Raw genomic sequence first — 22,815 nt, forward strand, 5'->3', positions numbered from 1 at the left:
ATATAATTCGCGAAATTTAAGGTCGTTTTAAGAAATCTGTTTGATCGATATTGCACCGTCGTACGTTTCAATTCAATTTCACGCAAAGCAGGTCGATACACTTAACTTTTTTTTCTTTTCAAACGTAGCGCTTAATTCAATATTCGCTTTACGGCGCTCTACAAGACCAAATTATTGGTCTACGGTCAATTAGTCTACAAGTATGCGTCAGATGTATTACCGGCCAAACAGGATGCGCATTTCATCGCGGCGGTGACCGTCATACGATCTCATCAAATATTGCCTCCGGACCGCCTCGCAGCTTCAAGCAGCAGCGTTTTTTGAACGGCCTCCACTAAGTATGCGACTCGCGCCGTAGAGAGTGTTGCCGATGTGTACCAGAAGAAGTGGTAGGGTTAAAATAAAAGAAGAAAAAAAAAGAGAAAAAGAAAGGGAAAAAAAAAACAAAAGAGTGGGGGAAGACGTCCTTTATTCCGATGCATAAGCGTGCCTCAGTACAGGCATTAACCTCCCTACCATTTTCTCTCCTTTCTCTTTTCCTCGCACGCCTCGCGCACTGCAGCTATAGTCATCGGATTCTCTTTTAGGGACCGTGCTAAGACTGCCAGATGAAAGTATATAACCGGTTCGCAGCTGCAGCCAGTCTGGAGACCTGGGTATCGGCCGGTGTGCAACTGGCGGGCACACACCGTGGCGCCAGGAACGGATTCGTCGTCCGCGATCCCAAGAAAGGACACGTACGGTCACATCTCCTTATCTTGTCTCGAAAATCCCCGTTAATCCTTTTCGCAATAGCAGTCTATGTCCAGCTAGAAAGTGTAGCATAGAAACGATATAAAATCTGATAAACCGCAATTTATTTTAGAATAATAAACAGCAGTCTAGGCTTAAAGTTAGACCTAGATTCATGTAGCAGGTAGTTTTATGACGAACTCAGAAAGAGTACGATGAGTTCAATGTTTTCTCACGTTGTGATAGTGTTAGCGAAGTAATTTTACGTATCGATCCCTTTAACTTTTCTCTCTATTTCTGTCCATCCAGTACATTACGGTTGCATTGTTTCGCGGTATTCATAGTTATGTGTAGCTGAAATCAAGTAGAAATATATTAAGATATAAGCGGGAATGTAATGTCTATTTTTAGAAATTCTTTGTATTATACATTATTATGCCTTCTCATGCAAGGGTAACTTTTATGCCGTCATGATATTACGATGAACGTTCCGTGTGTGAAATTTATCTAGGTATATCTAATGTGCAGGTAGCACAATCTTTCTATATAAACCGGAAGTTTTTTAAACGGATATTCTTTCTAAAAGGATAAACGGACTGATCGAAGGATATCCGCAAATCATGCGTGAGATTATGATGAGGCGGCAAGAAGTGAAGAAAATGAAACGCAAAACGAATATTGTACGGCATGTCCAGAAATTGGCAAAAAATATCCAACATCGCGTTCATTGTCAGAGTCAATTTCTTCATAGAAGTAAAAACGGATAATTATTACTTATTTCAATAACTTAGACATAATATATATACTTATATTCTATTCCGATAATTTTATAATTAAAATGTCAAATTAAAACTGCTTCATTTTTATACAAATACGAATATTATTATCTAGAAAACAATTTGGACACAAAGTCAAAATTCGACGCGTAAAACGTCTTACAAATTAACGTCTGAAAAATGTCTTTATCGACACTTTTACGAGAACTGCCTGAAAACCGTCTAAAGATATCTTATAAGATGTCTTACATTTCAATTTTGGTCTTCGCATTATTTACATAGATAGTATCTCGAGTTTTGCAAAATTACTTGAATGTAAGTAACTTCCGTATATTCTGCAAATGAGCGACAGTCATAGTAAATGAACGCGGCAAAGTGACGGAAGATACGAGGAGCTTTGGGATAATCATGTCTAGCACTGCTCAGCTTATTACATTTAATGATCTTCATAGAGATGAAGCGCGCTTGATCTTCCGTGACGAAATAAGGTGCGTCCTCCGACAGGATATCGTATCAAAATTGAAATAGCACATAAATATAACTTACGATTCATTAATAACGCGGAGATTGATTGCAATCATTGAATATTTAAAAAAAAGCACAAAAACTGTGCAGACAATTGTAATCTCCTAAACTAATTGATTTAAAATTTTTGAAACATATGTTTGGCAGATACGATTAAAGGATAGGTTTTTTTAAACATGCATATCTTTTTTATATTTTTAAATAATGTATTCTGACGATGAAATCGTCTCTGGAATAAAATTTGATGATAAAATAATTGAAACAACCGTATAAATCAAAACTTAAAAATTTGTTAACTGCTATTTTGAGAAATATCATGAATGAACTTAATCGCATTGGTCTTATTATGTAAATATAATACAACAAAGCAGCGAACTGTTTTATCCGTAACGATGTTAATTATGGTAAACGGAATAATTACTAGAGAATATAAAATATCAAAATTTTAATTTGACAAAGGCTCTTAAATTCAATACAATTAACTTTCGATTTACTTGGTGGGTTCATTACTTATTATTTAGTATTATTTAGTATTATTATACAGAAATAGATGTACGCTAAATTTAACTGTGTTTGCTCTCAATTATCCATATCTCACATCGAAAATTAATTACTAGAGAATTAAAAAAAGTTAGATACAAATTTTTCACACGCCACTGCATTTGAGGCCGTTCGCAAAACGATAATCGCGTGTTGAGGTATACGAAAGTACGCCTGCGAAGAATTGTAAGAAGACACGAAGAGGTGATGTCTCCCAGGTGCTCGCGACCGGCCTCTGCCAAACTCGCCTCCACCCCCTCTCTCCCGTTCTCTCTTTCTTTTTCTCTCGCTTTCTTTCTTCCGTTATTCTTCATCGACTTCTTGGACTCGTGACGACCAGTCGGTCAGTTCCTCTGGTTTCTCTTTTTCCAGAACGCCTCTTTTTCCCGATCCTTCCTAGGACTCTGCGTCCTTTCCTCTTATCCGTGCGCCATTGGCCATTAGCGACCGCGCCGTCCGCCGTCCGTATCATCGAGGCCCCCCGCCCCAGCGCGGTAAAGGGCCCCTCTTACCGGGTCCCGCGGGCCAGTCTTTCGTCGCGCGTTCACCGGTGCTTCGGCCTCCTCGCGTTCCGGCCGATGATCCGACCATGTGATTTTATACGGGTACGCGTATATCTGTTTCTACAATGACTACCTGCGAGTGCATCACATGGCCGACTTGACGATAGGTCCATAATGTCCATATGCGCGATCGAGAAGCTCAACGTGACTCGTTGCGTCACGCTTCACTATCTGATAATCCCTCTTATTTTATCTGTTAATGTTGACGATAATTTTGCGACTGTGCGTATTAAGAGTTATACTTTTACGTTGAATTTTACGTCAATATTGTCAAACAAACGACCCGGCAATCCAATCGCGGTGAGAGATTTCACATTTCAGTTGCATATGCCACGGTGATTTATCGATAGTTGGCCTAGATACGCGATTGTTATAGATGGAATCATGATTTTAAAAGGATTGGATCTCTCGACCTTGAATATTGCACCGTCAATGAATGATAGTGTCTACTGCACGTATTTCTTTGTCATTTTTTCTGAAAATTGTGTCGCGCACAATTTCGTATATTGAGTGACTTTTTGAATGTGATATATTTGTTTTGACAATTGAGGTGAAAAAGATGTGCGTGACGTGCGTGATGGCGTACGAGGACGTAGTATTCGAATAAAGTGGCAGTCTCTCTGGTTACAGTCATTCTCACGAGGAACTCGATATAAAATCAAAGTAGCTTTAGTAAAGTAATACGTGAAAGCTTCAAATTGACATATTCTCTTTATATTCATGCTATATACTTCAAGTAATTAAGTCTCTCTAATTAAGCATTTAATTTATCTTTAGAGATTGAAAGGATAAGATTGCAAAATTAATATTCTTTCTCAAAAGTTTCTCAATAAAATTTTCAAATATTCCTAAATTTTTAAATAAATTTTTAAATAATTCTTAAAATCTTAAATAAAACAATTTTTAAATAAATTCTTAAATAATTTCTTAAATATTTTATAAAATTTTTCAATCAAAATATATTTAAAAAATGGTTTAATTAAAAGAGCGCTATAATTTAACTTTGTCTTTTCGCGTGTTATTTTTTCGAGTTCACCCTCTAAATAAACCATAAATTAATAATTAATTGGCTGTTATCCGTTTAATTTAAATTGGTTGTTATTATTCGTGTACTCGATGTAAATATTAATTAAATGTATATATCGGTGTATAATGTAATACAAATTAATTCTTTAGTTCCTTTACGTATATTTGCATTCGCGATCCGAGCTATCTGACGATACAAACCAAACCAGTTGAAATTCCAGTTGCAAATGTTGTACCGACTATCACATGAACGCGCAAAGGTCGACCAGTCTTTATTTCTTTTCCAGTCGGCGACAAATACCTCACTTAAATATATCTGAGAAATTTACCCTCGTAAATTTAACATATCCAGACCGCGTCCACTTCTCGTATTATTATTAAAATATATGCCATTATAATTGATGTAAGAATATCTCTTTTCAACGTTAAAAGTCCTTTAAAAGTGTTATCGATTTTTCGACGATAAAACTGAAGCTATTAGCTTAAACTTGAAAAGGATTATATCGAGAATGCAGTTGGATGCATCGTGGATTTTTTTTTCGAAAAGTGCCGATAAAAGTAACGCGATAGTAAAACTTTTCATCGAATTCGTACGATGTAAAACGAAAGTGCAGTAAAAATGTAACGCAGTGTTTTTTATGTGAAACTGAAAAACAAGTCTATACGTTTTAAGTTTTATCCCGAAAAGTATTCAATGTATTCCTGAGAAAACACAACCGGTGCCGACCAGATGGGAAGTGATGTATACTTATTATGGCAGAAACGTTCTCAAAGAGATCCGTCGCAGCTAAGGTGAATTTTATCACAATTCATTAACTACAGTTAAGCGTAACGATATATTTAGATTGATTTTAAAACGGGGAAATAATGATCATATCGATACTTGACCTATTTATTCCTACCGTCTTATTTATAGGACAGCATTAACAAATTTTTTTTCTCCATATGTATATACTATATACATATAATCCATATATGTATACAGAGTGTATCTAAAATAACGTACACTAATCATACAGTGCTATTCCTAATAAAAAAACTGACAAGTCGAAAAGTCCTTTACCAATTTGCAATTTTTGCAATAGTTAACAAGATATTAATTATAAAAAATCGCTGAATATGGGTTTTCAATAATTTTTTACTCAAATACTATCAACTTTACAGAAAAACTGCTAGAGATAAAAATTGTTTATTTTCTTCTCATAAAATTATGAGAATTTTTTCAGAATTTTTTAATACCGTATTTTTCCATGTTGGTAAAAATAAGAAAAACATGTTGGTAAAAATAAGAAAATGCAATACTAAAAAGTCGATAAAAAATTCTGAAAAAATTCTTAGAGTTTTATGAGAAGAAAATAAATGATTTTTGTCTGTTGCAGTTTTTCTGTAAAGTTGATAGTATTTGAGTAAAAAATTATTGAAAACCAATATTCAGCGATTTTTAGTAATTAATATCTTATTAACTATTGCGAAAATTGCAAAATGGTAGAGAACTTTTCGACTTAGTTTTTAATTAGGAATAGTACTGTATATATAGTGTACGTTATTTCAGATACACCCTGTATATAAAAAATTGAAAAGATCCATATAGAGTACTCATATGAAGAAAAAAAATTAAAAAGATGCTGTCCTATGAATAGGACAATGGAAAGAGAAATGGATTAATAACAAGGAGATAAGAAATCGTTTAATTTAATAATCACAACGACAACTCTCAATTTATTTACACGTGTCTATCTTAATTCGATGATCGTATCGTTTCTAAGATCAACCGTGCGACAACAAAGCGTGTGTGAATACTAAGAGATTGTGGAAAGGTATCACTATCCTCCAGTGTAGGCCACGAAATCTCGTAAATGTGGCATTGACGTATGAGAGGCTTTTAGCTGAATATACAGTTATTCGTCCGAGAGATCTTTTAAGCGCAAGTCAGACGGGGTATGTAATTTTCATGTACGACTCTCTCTTCCTCTTGTTCCTTTTCTTCTCTTTTCCGAGAGGCGGCTAAGCGCAACGCTCGTGACACGCACGCGTTTCGCACGGAATCTCGCGCGTGTGCATCATACGCACTCGTCTCGTCTTGTCTCGTTTTGTTCCGTACCAGGGGATGCGAGCGTGCGCATGCTGTAAGGAATTTTTCTTCGCGCTTCCTTACGATTGCGTCTTCCTCCTTTCGAGGAAGTGAACGGATATAAATCTCCCCTCACGTATCTCTTTCCTCGTTCTTCTGTTTACGAAACTGCGTTACGCTACGGAACGATCTCGTATACCTTGAACACTCGAACAATCGCTAAGAAGTTAGAACAAGTGCCAGAATGTTACACTCAAGCAGAAGAAAGATTGCACAGCCTCGTACGGCCGAAGTATGCATGCGGATCCCGAAGCGAATTGATGATTTCGTTGATTTTGAATACGTTAGCATTGTGTTTGTGACGGCTGCATCGGGAAATGAACGCAATATTTATTAATTTAACGAACGACTATGCGTTCAAGTATCATACAATAGAAATAGTACGCTATATCGCAATATAACGTGATTTATTAATTTGAAAGCGCTTCAATTTTACGGGTTCAAAATTTTACTTGATTGGCATGTTCGCATGTAAATAAATAATGGACCGTCGACAACATCCCGCGTGTCTATTCGTGTACCAAATTTTCCGTGCTCTACCTCGACTGATATGCCCCATTATGTTTTCATTCCGCTTTGAAATGTTCTTATTTCGTCTTTTTGTTGCTATTCTGCAACGCGCGGCGTCAATCCTATTAAAACGCGAAACACGGAAAGGCAATTTCGATCGCGATAAAGTAAAAACGTTTTCGTTTGTGAAACAATCTTGCGCCATCAGGGTACTTTATCAGTGTACTCTATCAGCATCCCAAGTATCCATCGTTTCCGTTCGATAAACTCGGCTGAGATTAATTTACGTTCAACGGATTTACTAATCTCGTAGTTATTGTAAATTGCGTTTTAAATTGTCCCGAGGTACGCGCGATTGTTCCCGTCATACACTCGATACACTGACAGCACATTGTATTCGTACAATGCTGGTGTAATTTAAAACTTCTCGACGCGCATAACCGATGGTAAAAGCCGGATAGCGACGCGTTCACCCACTCGAATAACAAATATTCGGTTCTTTCTGTTCTACGTTTTAACCATTGTTAAAATCTGTAGGTTGTTTTATCGATCTGCTTGACTCCGATTTTCTCGTTTCAAAGACATTAACCAATCTTGTACGTACATAATAAATTTATAATAATAATAATAATAACTTTATTGATGTGCAGTACAAAACTATTGCAGAACAATGAGACAAAAGACACTAATTAGCAAAGCATTATCAAAAGGCGAAGTATCAGCATAGTGCTGACTAAAAAACCTAGGCCCAGAACATAGCTTAGAAGAGAGTAAGAACTAAAAAAGCATGTTAAACGGAAAATTACAATGAGATGAAGAGTTACAAGTAAGAGTATTGCAAAGAAGTATGATGAGCTCAGAATTACATTCGAAGGTGAAATATGTAAAGCATTAAGTGTAATAGATAATAATAAACACGAAATATTCACAGCTCATTAATATAATTAAAGTAGGAAAAACAGATTTACACAGAGAAAAATTATTATATTAGTGCTATTATTATTATTATTATTATTAGTCTCGTTGTCCTGTATATCGTTTCATTCTGATTTTCGAGATTGTAAGTATCGGTTTTTGCATCCGCAATAATATTGTTGAAAGAAGGATAATTTTAGAACTGTGTAAGAATCGATAAACTTCTCGCGTTTGTCAGAATTCTGCGAATTGAACAGCTCGTGAATTATTTTGATAACGTTATCTGGTTCAAGATTTGACATTCTGTTTCTAAACTAACCGATCTAATTATTGGGACGTGTTCTAATCGGGAGTCATCGATTTTCGATACGGTCGACTCTTACGCGCGATGATTCGATTCCCATTCTGTGATGGCATTTTGAATCATTTAAATGCTGCGCACGTTTTACGCAACGTCCTTTCTATCCTGCGTCGGTATTCTCCGTCACGACTCTCGTGACGGAGCGCACGAAAATGTCAACAGTTACAACGTGACTACGCTTGGTAAGCGCGGCGAACTATGCAGACTTGCGCGCGGATGCAATTTCGTTTGCGATAACGTAACGAATATCCCATTATCGCCAGAAACTGACACTCACCTCACTCGGTCCTTTCCGGTGGGATAAGCTCGAATCTAATCGGAACCCGCGAAGCTTTCACAGAGAGACAAAGCTGTTTAATATCGATATCAAACAAGAGTACATTTCTTGCGTCATGTGATAAAATGTAATTGTAAGTAATTACGATATAATTGTAATTGGTTTTAAAACTGCCTTTGCATAAAAGAAAAAATAGAAAAAATCAGTTGAGTAAAGGAACTATTTTCTCATAATAAAAGCCGATTCCATCTTACGTCGTGCTTAGATTTATCTTGACAGATAGCCGCGTATATCGATAAACTTCCTCGAAATCGCCTGCGGATCGACATCTCCAGGGCGTGAAAGTATTCGGGTTAGATCGCACGAGAACGACAGTAAACACGATAATGACACAATATGCTTCTGGCCTCTGGCATACGATATTAATCGAATCTCTCAACTTCCGCATAATTTCGCGAAATTCAACGGTGAAAGTATTCTTTGCCATATACGACATACCTCTTACGACGTAAATGGATTTACTGTTGAGCATGGGTGACCCGTTCGCAATAAAATAGACGAATAAAAAGGTTACGTTAGGAATTTCTGCAGCATCCATTGAAAAAAAGAATCAGCCGATGCGAAATTCCGTTACTCAACGACGCGAGTAATAAATCGATTTAATGTTTTTCCAATCTATATTATAGATTTTGTACCGATAAAATACATTCATTAAAATTAGAAAAGATATGTGTCTGATTCTAAGAAAAGATATTTCTAATGAAAAAAATAAGTATTCTAGTTTTTAAAGATTTATTGAAGGATAAAAAATTGGAACTGAAGTAGTATTAAAAAATATATTAACAACTAATGTATTAACACTTACTGTTATATTGGCCAGTATTAGCAATGCAATATATGTACCTATATTTAAATATAAAAGATTACAATTGATTGTAATTATTCAACGAAAGAATAAAACTATGTCGGTTTCCACGAAGTCACGGTTTTTCAATAAAAGTAAAACAATTGTGATTCTTCAACGAGAGTGTACTTGGTATCCAAAATTAGATACTCTATCATGTTATAGTAATGAAAATTCTGTCAACAAGCTTGTTAGTCCGCACGTATGCCGCAATTTCGTTGGTGGATGATGAGACATAAGAAGAGTTGCGATTATTTCCATCCAATCCTCTAAAGACTGTTGGCATATAAGATAGCTTGCAATTAATGAAATGTGTATTGCAAAGAATAACAAGCAAGAATTATTAATGGATCTGCGAAAAAGAATAATTGACAATAATTGAGGAAATCGTGGTATAAAAGAACACTGTTTAGAATTTCTTTTTAGAATAAAAAGAGAGAATTGAGATTTTTTATTTATATATCCACGCGATCACTATTATCAATTCATTAATTTAATTTTAAGAAGTCTATCGAAGAGGAAAATCTCGGTTTTACGTATCAGAACAGGTGCGCCGCAGAATGGATGATTGGTGTCATTGCGTCATTTGGCTGATACTTACGTGCGACGCGAACGAGAGAAGCGCATAGCTCAAGTGGGATATAAGCGATCGAATAAAATAACCGATGTGTTTCGCCACCGTGAAATATATCGTGGATTTATAGTGCCGTAATAATCGTAGCGATTCCTTGCTGGCGGCAGCACCATGTGCGCCAGCGAGCGTCGTAGAGAAACGGGCTTTTACATTCTTCGATTGTCGTGATCGTTCAATCGATTCGTTTTAACGCTCGTTTTAATGCCTGCGAGATATTAGCACGGCCGATTGCTTGCGCTGGTGGAAATGCGGTAATTGCGGAACAGCATGCTGCTTGTGCGGCGCAGCGGAATGGGTTTTTATCATAAAACTAGGCGATGATAAAAGAAATTATAGACACACAAAGTAACTCGTCTTGATATACTACATGTACCTACGAGTATATAGAAAAAGTACGTTAAGATAAAAAAATTTAATCGGAAATTTAAAAACAAAATTTTTCAAATTTATAAGTGACTTCCTTTTCTCGAATTATATGTTATAATATAATTATTATTTTATGTTATTGTATAACATTATTATATAATTTATAATATTATTAATATATGTAACAAATACATATTCTAGCGAATTTACATAATAAATTTTTATTTTAATAACATTTTCATCATAAAATAATTTCAATATATTCATGTGAAGATATTTCTTTTGAATATATATACTAGAATGATTTCGTATCCCTGCTCTCTAATACTGATCTAAGAATAATTGAGAGAAAGAGACAATTTCACGTTTTGTATTCATAATAATAATAGCTACTGCATCTCAATATTTTTATAAATCATCCATCCCTCATGGAATTCTCTCTCAGTGAGTATTCCAGTCGCCCTTCTGCGCAGTGGCATAATAATTCAGGAAAATCCCAGCGATTCCGGGAGGAGATCCTCCCAGAGACAAGTTCGATGAAACACAACAATGAGAATCATCCGGGAGGATTAAAACCTGGATTATATTGCGGTACGGAAACCGATCAAAATGCTGCTAGCTAGGAAAAGTTCGCCAGCACAGAAATCACAGCGAAATCATAAATTAAACGCATTGTATTCGGCTATATTTTAATTCGTAAGTTTCTATATCAGACAGTTTTATCAAACTAACTTTCCCGTTGTTACGTATTGATTCATTTTTGAAACTTTATCAAATTAAACTGTCTTTCATTATTTAGAAATATTTAGCTCCAATATTCTTGCTATGGATTATGAAAAAGAAATATATGGTCGCATTCCGCAAGGACATAATTGCGTTAGGTGTCGTTATTTAGTACGTTCCACCCCTGGTGCTTTTATTTATCGTCATGTTCGGAGGGTCGCTATTTTTATCGGCCATATAATCGGCGAGACACATTTGACCAAGCGAAAGATATCTTTATACCGGAAATATGAGTCTCGTATTTATAAAAAGATATTTTTTCAGTTGTAAGCATTTTTTTTTGTTGGCGGTATGCGAGAGCCGCTTGTTTTGCCAGATCGTGCATGTGCGGTCCAGAATGTCGCGTTCTATCTGTGAAAGACGAAGAGACGTGGAAAGGAAAATTCCTGAAACCGGTGGCGTGTTTTTCTCGAGATCGTTGATTGGCATCACGCGACCCAGAGGCAATCTCTGATTGGTGACCGCTCCGCTACTCTCCCCGCGAACAAGGAGTGGGCCCCGAAATCGAAGGTTTGTTCGCGTCGCAAGCTTCAACATGCTCCAACATGTTCCTACCATAGCCCCTACTCACTCTCAAGCACGTTGGAGTGAGTAAAGGCTCGTCTCCAATACACGTAGTATAAGCTTGGTTTAAGAAGTAAGAGTAAGAAATTGACCAATTCTCATAGTCGATTATTCTTTTCACATTCGACTGTGGTTGATCAATTTCTTACTTTTACTTAATTCAAGCTTACTACGTGTATTGTAGACGGGCCTTAAGAGCTATGATAAGAGCATGTTGGAGCACGTTGGAGCTTGTGAGACGAACAAATCTCGAGAGTCTATATAGAGTTATGCCCGTATTCATAGTCAGACCTTGTACTTAAGGCTTCCTTAAATTTATCTTTAGATGCTCAATAGCCAATGAAATAATTCGTAGAGCATCTGAAAATAAATTTAAGGAAGCCTTAAATATAAGGCCCGACTATGAATACGGGCCATAGAGTCAGATTGAGGTCACGGTCACTGTGAGATCGAATATACGCGAGAAAAACTATTACTGTTCACCTACATAGTTTAGTTTTTTTTTCTAGTACCAAAAAATATAAAAATAAACAAGCTATAGAGTAACTCCGGCAAATACGCCGCGCTGGGATTTACGCCGCAGAAGTCAGAAAAAATAGAAGGAGTGGGGGTAATTTTCCCGTAACTCTATTACATGCCTTTATGTTATATTAGTATTGTGTTATGATTTCAGTTTCTTACTGTTAATATTAATGAATTTATTGTGAGTTGAATCGATTTGTCACTGTAATAAGTAACGCCATCATAAGTTATAATCTACATAAAATGATTAATGTAGGACGTGTAAAAGACTTATGCCCGTATTCATAGTAAGGCCTTATATTTAAGGCTTCCTTAAATTTATCTTCAGATACTCTACGAATTATTTCATTGGCTACTGAGCATCTAAAGATAAATTTAAGGAAGCCTTAAGTATAAGGTCTGACTACGAATACGAGCATTAGTGGTTATTTTGTGATACATACGTGTAGTGAAATAGTAAAGCATGTTTGTATTATTAAGCATGTTTACATTATTTGTAAATTTTTCATGAGCCGTACATACCCCCTTTCCCCCTATGAGTAGCCATATATCCCATCCCTATGAGATATGCGGCAAAAATATAAGGTTTCAAAAAGTTTATTTTTTAATATGAAAAATAAATATTTCGGATTTCTAATATTTTTTTCATAGTAGTAGACAGTACAAAGTTTTTACTGATATAGTTCGTTTACTATAAACATAGTAAATAATACTTAATAAATTAAGTTTTTGATAGGTGCGGCGTATATACCGGAGTTACCCTACAGCAATTTATTCGTAATAGTCAAATCGCTTCGATGAATCAAATATACAATATTTTTAAATTACGTTTGTAATATGTTTCCTACGGCATCCATAATACAGAGGAAAGTCGATAAAAATTTTCTAGGTTTTTCTAAGTTTTCGTCGAACAGTCTTTCTTTGAGCCAAGGGACAAGCGGTTTCTTCTCGATTGAAGGGAGAAACGAAATTTTCCAAATTTCGTTTCGGCGCGTGAGGGCAGGGATGATCGCCAGCCAAATTGACTATTGGAAGGAAATGGCGAGCCTGCGGAAGGTAGGGGGTCGCGTTCCGGTGTACGGATGTCCTCGAAACGGAAAAAGGAAATTAAATTCTTGTCGTAGGCCAGGTCTGCCTTTATTGTTTTCCAACGGCGTGTGCGTAGCGGTATAGTTTTCCTGCTATGTGATGTCGCCGTCTGGCAGCCACCCGCCGAGTTAGGTGGGTTGCGACCCTTCAAAGCACGGTTACATTGACGATCTCATAATTATTTCTCGGCGAGCATACAATAAATATATTGACGAAAGCGTAAAAATAAATATAACACGCGAGAATAATAGCAACTTGTTCGTGAGAATATTCGATTGTAGTAGTACCAAACGTGTATTTCTCAGAAGGAATTTTAGACTTTATTTGTATTGCTTTTGTAAAAAAGAAGTTAAATTCTTAGGTCAGGTAGCTAACGTAACCGTTATTTAAATTTCTAAGGTGTCTTTTAAAAGCAGAATCTATGTACATCCGAAAAATTTTTTCTTTTGCATTGCTTCTAACACCGAGTTCTTTCTGTCACAGTACATGGGTTCGTTTCCTGTGGCGATTCCCGACATTGCCAGCCGCGCGGAATTTGTGCGCTCCCAATTGGAGATCCTTAGGGTAAGTGCTTTCCCCTGATTCTGTTGTGTACTGAAAACTATTTCTAATTTAGCATCCCTTTCTTAAGGGAATATGATTATTATACAAAAAATGACAAATTATGCCTGCGAGATAACATTGTTTTCCTTCCGGGGACGGCAAAACCTGCTTCTTCCGGTAATGCGTGGCAAGACGAATTATTCTAGCGCGCCTTTTCGCATAATAAGAAGCAATAAGATCCTAGGATAATAGCGTGGCATATACCAGCGGTTCCATTTTCACCCTGTTTGTTTTCCCGTTTTGCATGCATGATGAATTCACCAGTTTTATATTCAAATGGTCGCGCGATCTCGACATTACGTAGATTTGTGTATATGAGATGAGATAAAACTATAGATTCTCGCTCATAATCTCTTAAAATATTTTTTAGATGCTACTTTAAAAAACCGTTACCTTCGATCTGTTATGTTTTACAAATCATGTTTGATGTATAATGTAATGTCGTAATAAAATAACGACGCGTGCATAATGATGCCCATTGATGGAAGCTTATTTCATCCGTCGTAATGCTTGACATCAATTGCAATCAACAGCAAATACATTTCGTAATTAGCCCGAATAGATGAGTACCATATGGCAAAGGAATCAAAACGGTTCTCATGTTTGAGGGGATTATTATTCTAAAGCTACGTTATTACTGTATAAATCTAGTAATGACCGTACCTGAATGGATCAGCAGAATTTCGGCTTTGAGTTTCATCGGAGTTGGATATTTGTTTACAAGCGAGAATAATTCGTGCCAGGAAGTTCCTACTTAATCTCCAACGTACGTGTGCGCCAGTATTCGTGTTGAGCAGCCTGCATGCATGTAAGAATGCACGCTGCTACTTTTCCCGTGATACTACTTCATTAAAATGTACGTACGCCGCGCTCGTTTTCATCAATTTTACTTGAATAGTTGCCAACGATTAAAGTTAGATGCATTGGCTTGCTTATCACATCTTTCCTTTTTCCTATGAATGACAGAGATGTAAACTGTCGTGAATTAATTAGCTGTCCCGGTATCTATGTCCTATTAAATGTTAATAGAAATTAAATTTACTAAAAATTTGAATGGAAAGATAAGGGAGCAAGATACATTGTGTTGACACGCTCTTAATTGTTAATTAGCCGACTCCAATATAGACATAAGTAGATTATTGTGAGAGAATTCTGATACCTGAGTATTAGATAGTATATTATATTGGTACCTAAGTATATAGATAATGTATTAGAAGTATATTATGTTTCCTGCTAATTAAGATTGTTTTAATTAATATATTCAATCCACACATTCTTGAAAAGATATATGCTTTGAAAGTAAAAATCGTATAGAAACAAAAGTTTAAATTTGTTGAATGAATTCTTATTTAATCATTTAAAATTTCACTTACTCTACAGAAATCCTCACAAATGAAATATCAATCGAATATCTTTATGAGGCACCATCAATAGTTTAGTGCAATATTTAAAAAAATGGAATATAACTAGATTTCCGTCTTATTTTGTATATAAAAATTTATTTGTGGTTTCTCTATAATAACAATTGACTCCTTTTTACTTATAAATAAAATTGTAGATTTGTGGTAACGAAATCAAAGGATATGAGCAATCTCCAACGTAATGAGTCGTAAATTCGACGAGTCACTTGCCTCTCCGTGTTCAGCGATCGTTCCCACTCAATGCGCACTTTCGCAAATCGTCCCTATTGTTATACTCCATCGTAGAAGATCAGACTTTCAAAGAAGCGTTTAGTGTAACACGCCGTAAATGCGCGTATATCTCGTCTCACCCCTGCAACATTTATATTTATACGGCCGCCGTAAATGAAGCGAAAATCACGCTCGGTTGGTTAAGAGACGCTTCACCGGTCGCCTACTGGTGCCAGTAGGGTGTCGGTAATCTCCATGTTTTGTGCTACAATCGTTAGCAACATGTAAGACATGAAATTTTATTAATGCAATTAATCCAGCACGCATTCCTCTTTTTATTGAATTTGACAACACACATTTGTTATTCCAAAAAAATACTCCAACTTATAAGATTAAATTATATTTTTCACAAACATATTTTTTCTCTTTATTTGCAAACTGTTTGTTTTTATAACTTTATTATTTATATAATCAAAATTTTATTATTAATTTATTGTATTTTAAGGTATTGTATTTTAATAACTTGTATTTTAATAAAAATACATTTATATTTACTTGTTAGCTACAGATGTGAACATTATTTGTTAACTGAGATAAAATTAATTCGATGTGATAATTGATTTATAAACTTTATTTGTGTAAATAATGCATTGTTCGATTAATTTAAACTTTTCATTGCCGAGTTTAACTTTTCTCAAGTTAGAAGATATTTAATTTAAGCAACTCCAGCAGTTTGTATCGATCTTTATAATGAAGATTTATTAAAAAATTTATACACCATCGATATCAACCATTTTTATGCACCACGTGAATAGTTAATGCCCGTAATGCCCGTAATAGCACGAGAGCCCGTAACAGAGTTTCGTTTAGTTGAGTTTAATGCCAGTCTGTGTCTATTCTGTAGAATGGATAGATATATCTATAAGGAAATGAGAAAATCAAGAAATGTGATCAAATTATCGGACATGCGATTCTCTGCTCTGACTTTTTATTAGTCGTAAAAATTAGAGAATAATAAAATATTACATGGTCGTCGCAAATAAATCTTTCAACTTAAAATGGTTAGAGGAGGGATATATTATTTTCTTTTTGCTGTACTTTTGAAGTTGGAAAAGCGATAAAGTAGATGAAATTATAATATACTTTGAAATTTAATGCGAGGTATTCATAAAATTTAAAGCAAATTAATTTTGTTTTTATTCTATTTTAAACTTACATGAATATTTAAATATTGGAACTTTACTCGTTATTTATAAAAATTTAATTGTTATAATTATTTTTTTGGGTATGGAAAAATTGGGTATGTCTAAATCGGTAGTAAATTAAAACGAGTTTATCGTGAGTTATCTCGTGAGTTTTTATTGTATTTCGGTGTCCTGCTGCTCAAAGGACATTTTTGTGCAGCAAAACGAAAATTCACAGTGGAAGCCACTCAAAGGGGCTTGCGAAGGGCCTTTACCTCGAATTTAAATTGAAACAAAATCATTCAATGGTATTTCTCTCGCGGGAGTTTAACAAAAAAATGGCAGTGCGAATGAACAGAAATTTATTTGACGAAGTTAGAACATTCACGTGGACAATTTCGTCGTTCTCTTTAGCACATACGAATTTCAAGTGTCGCAGGGTGGATAGGCTGTCAAAGCCATCTGCTTTAATTGCCAATTACATGAGACGCTTTCACGGGGTGTCAAACAGTGGTCCGAATTTTTTCGCGAGATTTCCAGCTGGGGCACATTGTACTGTACGGTCGGTTAACGGAAATACGTCGTACCAAAAAATTGTTTCACCTGGAATAGCTCTTTCAAAGTTACGCACGAATTTTGAAATATCTATTATTGTTTCATCAAACATTGTATTGCGTTACAAATTGAAATATACAGTATTTTACCAAAATGTTCTCAATTTATATATTTTTCTTCTATTGTATTAAATTTATTCAACATAAATTTACTGTGCTATTCTTTATATTAATTAATTATTAATATTTTTATACATTAGTTGTCAAATTTGCGTTACTGTATAAGACGAGGTCCAAAGAAATCGCGGCTGTGCTATTAAAATTCAAAATCAAATCGATGAGCCATCGTGGAATGTAATTTAATCGGGAAAAATCCAATAAACGCATTCTACAGCGGCATGATGTATTGGCATACCATCGGTTTCTTTTTCTCAGGTTTCTGTCTTGCCAAGTTATTAAAGCTATGACAAAGGCAGTCGTGTCAAAGAAATACGATCTTGAAGGTATGCATCCGAAAGTACCTGTGACAGCAAACAATTGGAAATCATTTCTACAAAACTGAGAACACAATGTTAGAATTTAACTTCAGTTCTTTGAAACCATTCAAATCGATTGATCTAATTATGATTCACTAAGATTACGTATTTCCTATGATGATACCAGTATCAAACATCAATAGTAATTTAATTATTCGAATGCATTTAAAACTCATAAATTTGTAAACATCCAGACTCGTCAAAATGATCTTTTTTTCTTGTATCGTTGCACCCTCATGGAATAATTTTGTCATCGTGCATTAACGAGCCGAGAATAAATAAAATGAATATACGCAAGTACAAATTTGTCACGGTGGTCAATGACGTAGAAACGTCACTTTCGTTTCGTGGATCACGACGAATGGGGGCAGTTTGTCACGAAGAAGGGTATCTTTCCACCCTTGACACGTTGACCACCCTATAGACACAGCGGAAGGTACTGAAACGCACGAGAACACGTGCAGGGTATATCGCAATACGTGTAGGTATCCATATTGATTTCGGGGATGCGTAGCCGCCGACCTCTTTCACTGGCTCTTTCTCTCTCTGGTATTCCGGGATGCTCTTTTATCGCGAGGGTTGAAAATAAAGAAAAACGATAACGGTCTAATCTTCCACTAGTTCGCGCTACACACTAATTACCAGGGATCTCTTAACGCCGTTGTTCTAACCTAAATTATCACCGATTGTTTTGTGGAAGTGTGGTCCTTGTGAAAACAAAGAAAAGGTACACTACTCGATCGTTTCGAATCTTGGAAACTTTACGCGATAAAGTCATGATTCACGATTTCACGTTGAAGAACAAAGAACGAAAATCACGTTTAACCGGTTCATCCTCAAATTACGATTCACCGCGAAACCACCAGGGAGAGAGAGAGAGAGAGAGAGAGAATAGTGTAAAGTCGATCTATCCGCACCCACACCTCCATCTTCTCACATTTACGACGATGCGGTTTCGGCATTGGTTTACCAGACAATCGTCGACAACGTCGACGACGCCATGTTACATGTAGCTATGCTACATATAGGTCATGTATAATCCGCAACGAACCGACAATACCGATTAAACATCTGCACAACTCTGGCAGGCGTGAATTTCGATGTTACGCCCGCACGAACATGATCTTTGTGCTGGTTCGTGACAGCGCAGCGTGACGATAGTGACGAAGTGCATTTTTCCGCTTCCCGTAGCATCGAGCTCGTCAAAATTATACATCTGTTTCTATGTCCGTTTTATGTATCCACCGTTCCTATATCCCGTTCGCAGAGAGGGAGCTCACCACCGATCTCCCGTAATCCTTTCCGTGGGGTCGCCGTTATCAAAAGTACGCGCCTCCGCATACAGCAGTGGCGGGTCTTACGAGATTGCCGAACACGGTTTAAAACGATAGCCTGCCGGTGCCCTGGCATTCCCGTAGGTCGTTGAACTCCTTCGTTGGACGTGTGTGCGAATCGTCCTTCTCCCCTCTTTTTCGTTTCTTGGTCCCGAGACGCGAGTGCGTGAATGTGAAACACTGTCGCGCGAGCGACGTATTGGTGATGTAGATGCAGATGCGACGAGAGTGGGCTTTTGATGCAAAAAGTTTAGCAACGTCGGGCACGGTCGGTCGAGAGATACTTTAAATGGACGGTGTTTATGCAAAAATGAGTTAATCCGCAGAGTGAAAGTTTTAAGTAAATTCGGTTTGAAAAGCTTTTCGCTGCCTGCAATTATTTGGAAGAAACTGAAGAGAAAGAAGAGAAGAAAGGGGAAAAAGAATCGCGAAGTTAACTCGTTCTACCACAGCGAAACACCCACCATGCGGATATTCTCAGTCGTAGATTACAGAAACGTATTGGCAAGGAATTCGAGGATTATCACCAAGAAGTGTTTCGGCGCGAGCGAGCTCGGCACGTACGTCAATGCAACACGCCATCGATCGGAAGGCAATACGAAGCGGCTTATCTGTCGCTCTTTTTATTACTCTCCCGGGCTCACTTTTACGAGAGGATCCACCAGCCAGACTACCGATAGAGTCTCTACAGCGCTTACGGTATTTTCCCCTTTCTTTCTCTCTCACTCTCTATTTTCCCTACGGTCTTCTCATATCCCATTCATCCTATCCCTTTCCTTCTTCACGGCAAGCAAGGGTTTCTTCCGAGATGTAGAAAATCGAGAGATGCTCGATTCAGGTCAAAGTCAAAGAGCCTTTCTACGGTTCCAAATATTTTCACACTCGATGTGGTTTCAGCTATTCCTAGCATCAGTTACGCGTTTTGCTCGACGATATAAGAAATCATCCTGTTCGATATAGAGAACAAATAGAATATGCTCATCTAAAGATAGATATTTTTTGTAAACTCTATATATACGGTATTCTCTTACAAAATTTTTCGTCGTTAAGGAAAGAGAAAAAAGTTAAAACGAGAAATAAAATTTTCTTTAAAAGATAAAGAACTATTATATTTTTATTTATTTTCAAACATTTTATCGTAAGCATATTTAAAATTTACTTGAATCTAATTCTTTAATTGACTGTAGTCTTTATTATTGAAAATTTATAATAAAATGGACAATTTAATTAATCATATCAGAATAATTGAGTTCTAAGTAATTTTAGTTGTTCGTTGTTTTAAGGATTTATTTCAGGAAGTTTTAATTACGTGCTTCCAGTATCAGATTTCAACAATTAGAATATTTGCGAGTCGATTTCTGAGGAAGAAAAATGATTTAATCCCGAGTAAGAAAAAGTGACTTCCGTATAAACTTCCTTGGCCGTTCTAAGAGTCCTCCTTTATTAGCTACAATAAAGAATAGCCACGTGATATTGCCTCTCTCGTCATTGAGATTCATAAATTCTCCGTAGTCTCTCTATATTAGAGTTCTAAATTCTCAAGAAGTTATACTTTGTGGTTACTCCGACAAGGAATGTAGAATTTCTATAAAACTTTTAATTAACATAATAAGAAAATGTGCAATTTTCGAAATATCTTTTACCCTAGAAAACTCGGCATACCTTTTACTCTTTCTTTTATTTAAAAAAGATTTAATACTAAAATATTTATTTGTACATTTGCAAAATGATACTCTAATAAGTCATTTCTTAATAATGCATTGGAGTATTATCTTGCAATTTCTCAGTCTCTCATTCAAATCTGCATTAACAGGCTCTAAATCAAAGTTTCAAAAATAACGACCTACGCCGAAGGGTTAAAATAATTATTGCATCGGTTACTGCTGTAACGGTACTTCTTATCGCGAAACGTATTCAATCAATCAAGTAGTCGTTCGTGTAACTCACGCAATGCGTGTACGCCAACGCAAGAGAAGGAGAACAGCCGCGTGCCGTCTTTGTCACTTATTCGCAGCATCAAGTAATTTATATCTTCCTCATCAACGCTATTATCTCGACCGGCGCTTCATAGCCAGCGTGCAATAAACTCTGCGGTGCATTTCCATACGGACAGCGAAGATTCCCGACCGCCCATGTCCGGCTCGTTGGGAATCCTTTTGCTGGTGCAGGTTTATCCGCCTGTTCACTGTGAACGTCAGGCAAGCCGAGCACCACCGGATATTTACAGTCTGCAGTCTACGCGTTGTTCCTACTTTAATATCCTGTCATTGCCCCTGACAAACGTGAAAAGAGAAACAGCAGGCCGGGCAAAGAGGCAGTGGAGTTTCAGAAGGGTGAAGCTTAAAGGATAAGGCGAGGATAAAGCAAGTACAGACAAAGTGAAACTACCATTTTTAAGTTTTCTTTTCTTTATTCTTGGAATATTAATTAATTATTTACTGCTACTTTATTATCATAATTGTTTGATTGTTCTTAATATTATACAATTTTAATATTATATAAGTTTCTTATTTCTAAAAATTTTTGCAAAGATATTAAATTTTTGTAAAAATAACTTAAATTGAAGAAAGAAAGATATAATGTATTTACGACATTATTATGAATAAGAAAAGTTTCAAAACATGCATATACACATATAATACGATATATTTATATCATATATTTAATTTACAACTAAAAGGTGCTATTGTAGCAAAAAAGTTTACGAAATATGATTGAAGAAAAAAAAGTCAGTTGAGTGACACAGACAGAATCGCGGTATCAGAATATATATACACTGAAATATGCGAGAGGTATGGAAAAATAGATTTCTATTTTAGTGTTATGAGCGCGCCAATAATAGAGAATTCGCGGTGTTATTTTATTGAACACAAAGCGATAATAGCTGATATTATTCGATGAAAAATATCCGATGGGTATTTTTTGAACAAAGCTCGATATCGATTTGCAAACTTGCAGTCTGTGTTTGTACGAAAGATAGGATATGTAGACGCGAAGAAGATACCACGTGGTTCTGTCGCACAGGAAGGCCGAAGGGCCTCTCGTTGGAATAGAGATCGGGACGCGATGTCTGTACTATTTTTCCCTTCCTTTCTCTCTTTCGCTTGCTGGACACGAGTCCGTCCTTTGAAACTATCTCAAATGATCTCGGATATTACAGTGAAACTCTCCCGTCGTTGCGGCAGTTCCATTCGCGTCCGTTCTGTTGCACGCTTTTCTTCTTGTAACTCATGCCGAATAGTTTCGGAAAGGAGGAAACTTCTTACACGATGTTATCTCCGTGCAGTTTCAAGGAAAGCGAAGATGAAAATGGCGAGTTCCAATATCCGAATCACGTGTGCATGTGACAATGCAGAACCATGATTTCATCTTGGGTTCGATTTTACATTATCAATAATGAATTTCTGACTTTTTGGGGAGCGGATGATTTATCAGTAATTGAATTTTAAACAAATAATGGATTAGTAAAATTGGATTGCTGCGGATATTGATACATACTCTTGCAGCGATGCATGTTATTAATTTGTTCTGTTGGTACACACACACATTCAGTTTCGAATAGGTTTCTATATAATGTTGTACCCAATCAAATATATTCGCGGCGCTTCATATTTTGTAAATTTGTAAATGTATATCTAGATAATTAAGAGTATAAAATTTAATAACGTTAAAATAATCTTCTTTCCTCTAATAAGCTCACAAGTTTCGAAAACAAATATCCTTTTTATTAAATCGTGGAAAATATTGCAATACCA

General features: G+C 36.1%; 1 protein-coding gene across 1 annotated transcript in view; it reads left to right on the forward strand.

The window, feature by feature from the left end:
- Positions 1 to 4,357: 4,357 nt before the first annotated feature.
- The window catches only part of LOC108729978 (uncharacterized), a 62,865-nt gene continuing 44,407 nt past the window's right edge, over positions 4,358 to 22,815 (forward strand). The window contains exons 1-2 of the mRNA XM_018459389.1: positions 4,358 to 4,954; positions 13,702 to 13,782. Coding sequence (XP_018314891.1) covers positions 4,916 to 4,954; positions 13,702 to 13,782 — 120 coding nt within the window. The 5' untranslated portion in view covers positions 4,358 to 4,915. The remainder of the gene's footprint in view (positions 4,955 to 13,701; positions 13,783 to 22,815) is intronic.

Source organism: Mycetomoellerius zeteki, unplaced genomic scaffold, assembly GCF_001594055.1.
Source record: "Mycetomoellerius zeteki isolate Tzet28-1 unplaced genomic scaffold, Tzet1.0 scaffold821, whole genome shotgun sequence".
NCBI classification, from domain to species: Eukaryota; Metazoa; Arthropoda; class Insecta; order Hymenoptera; family Formicidae; genus Mycetomoellerius; species Mycetomoellerius zeteki.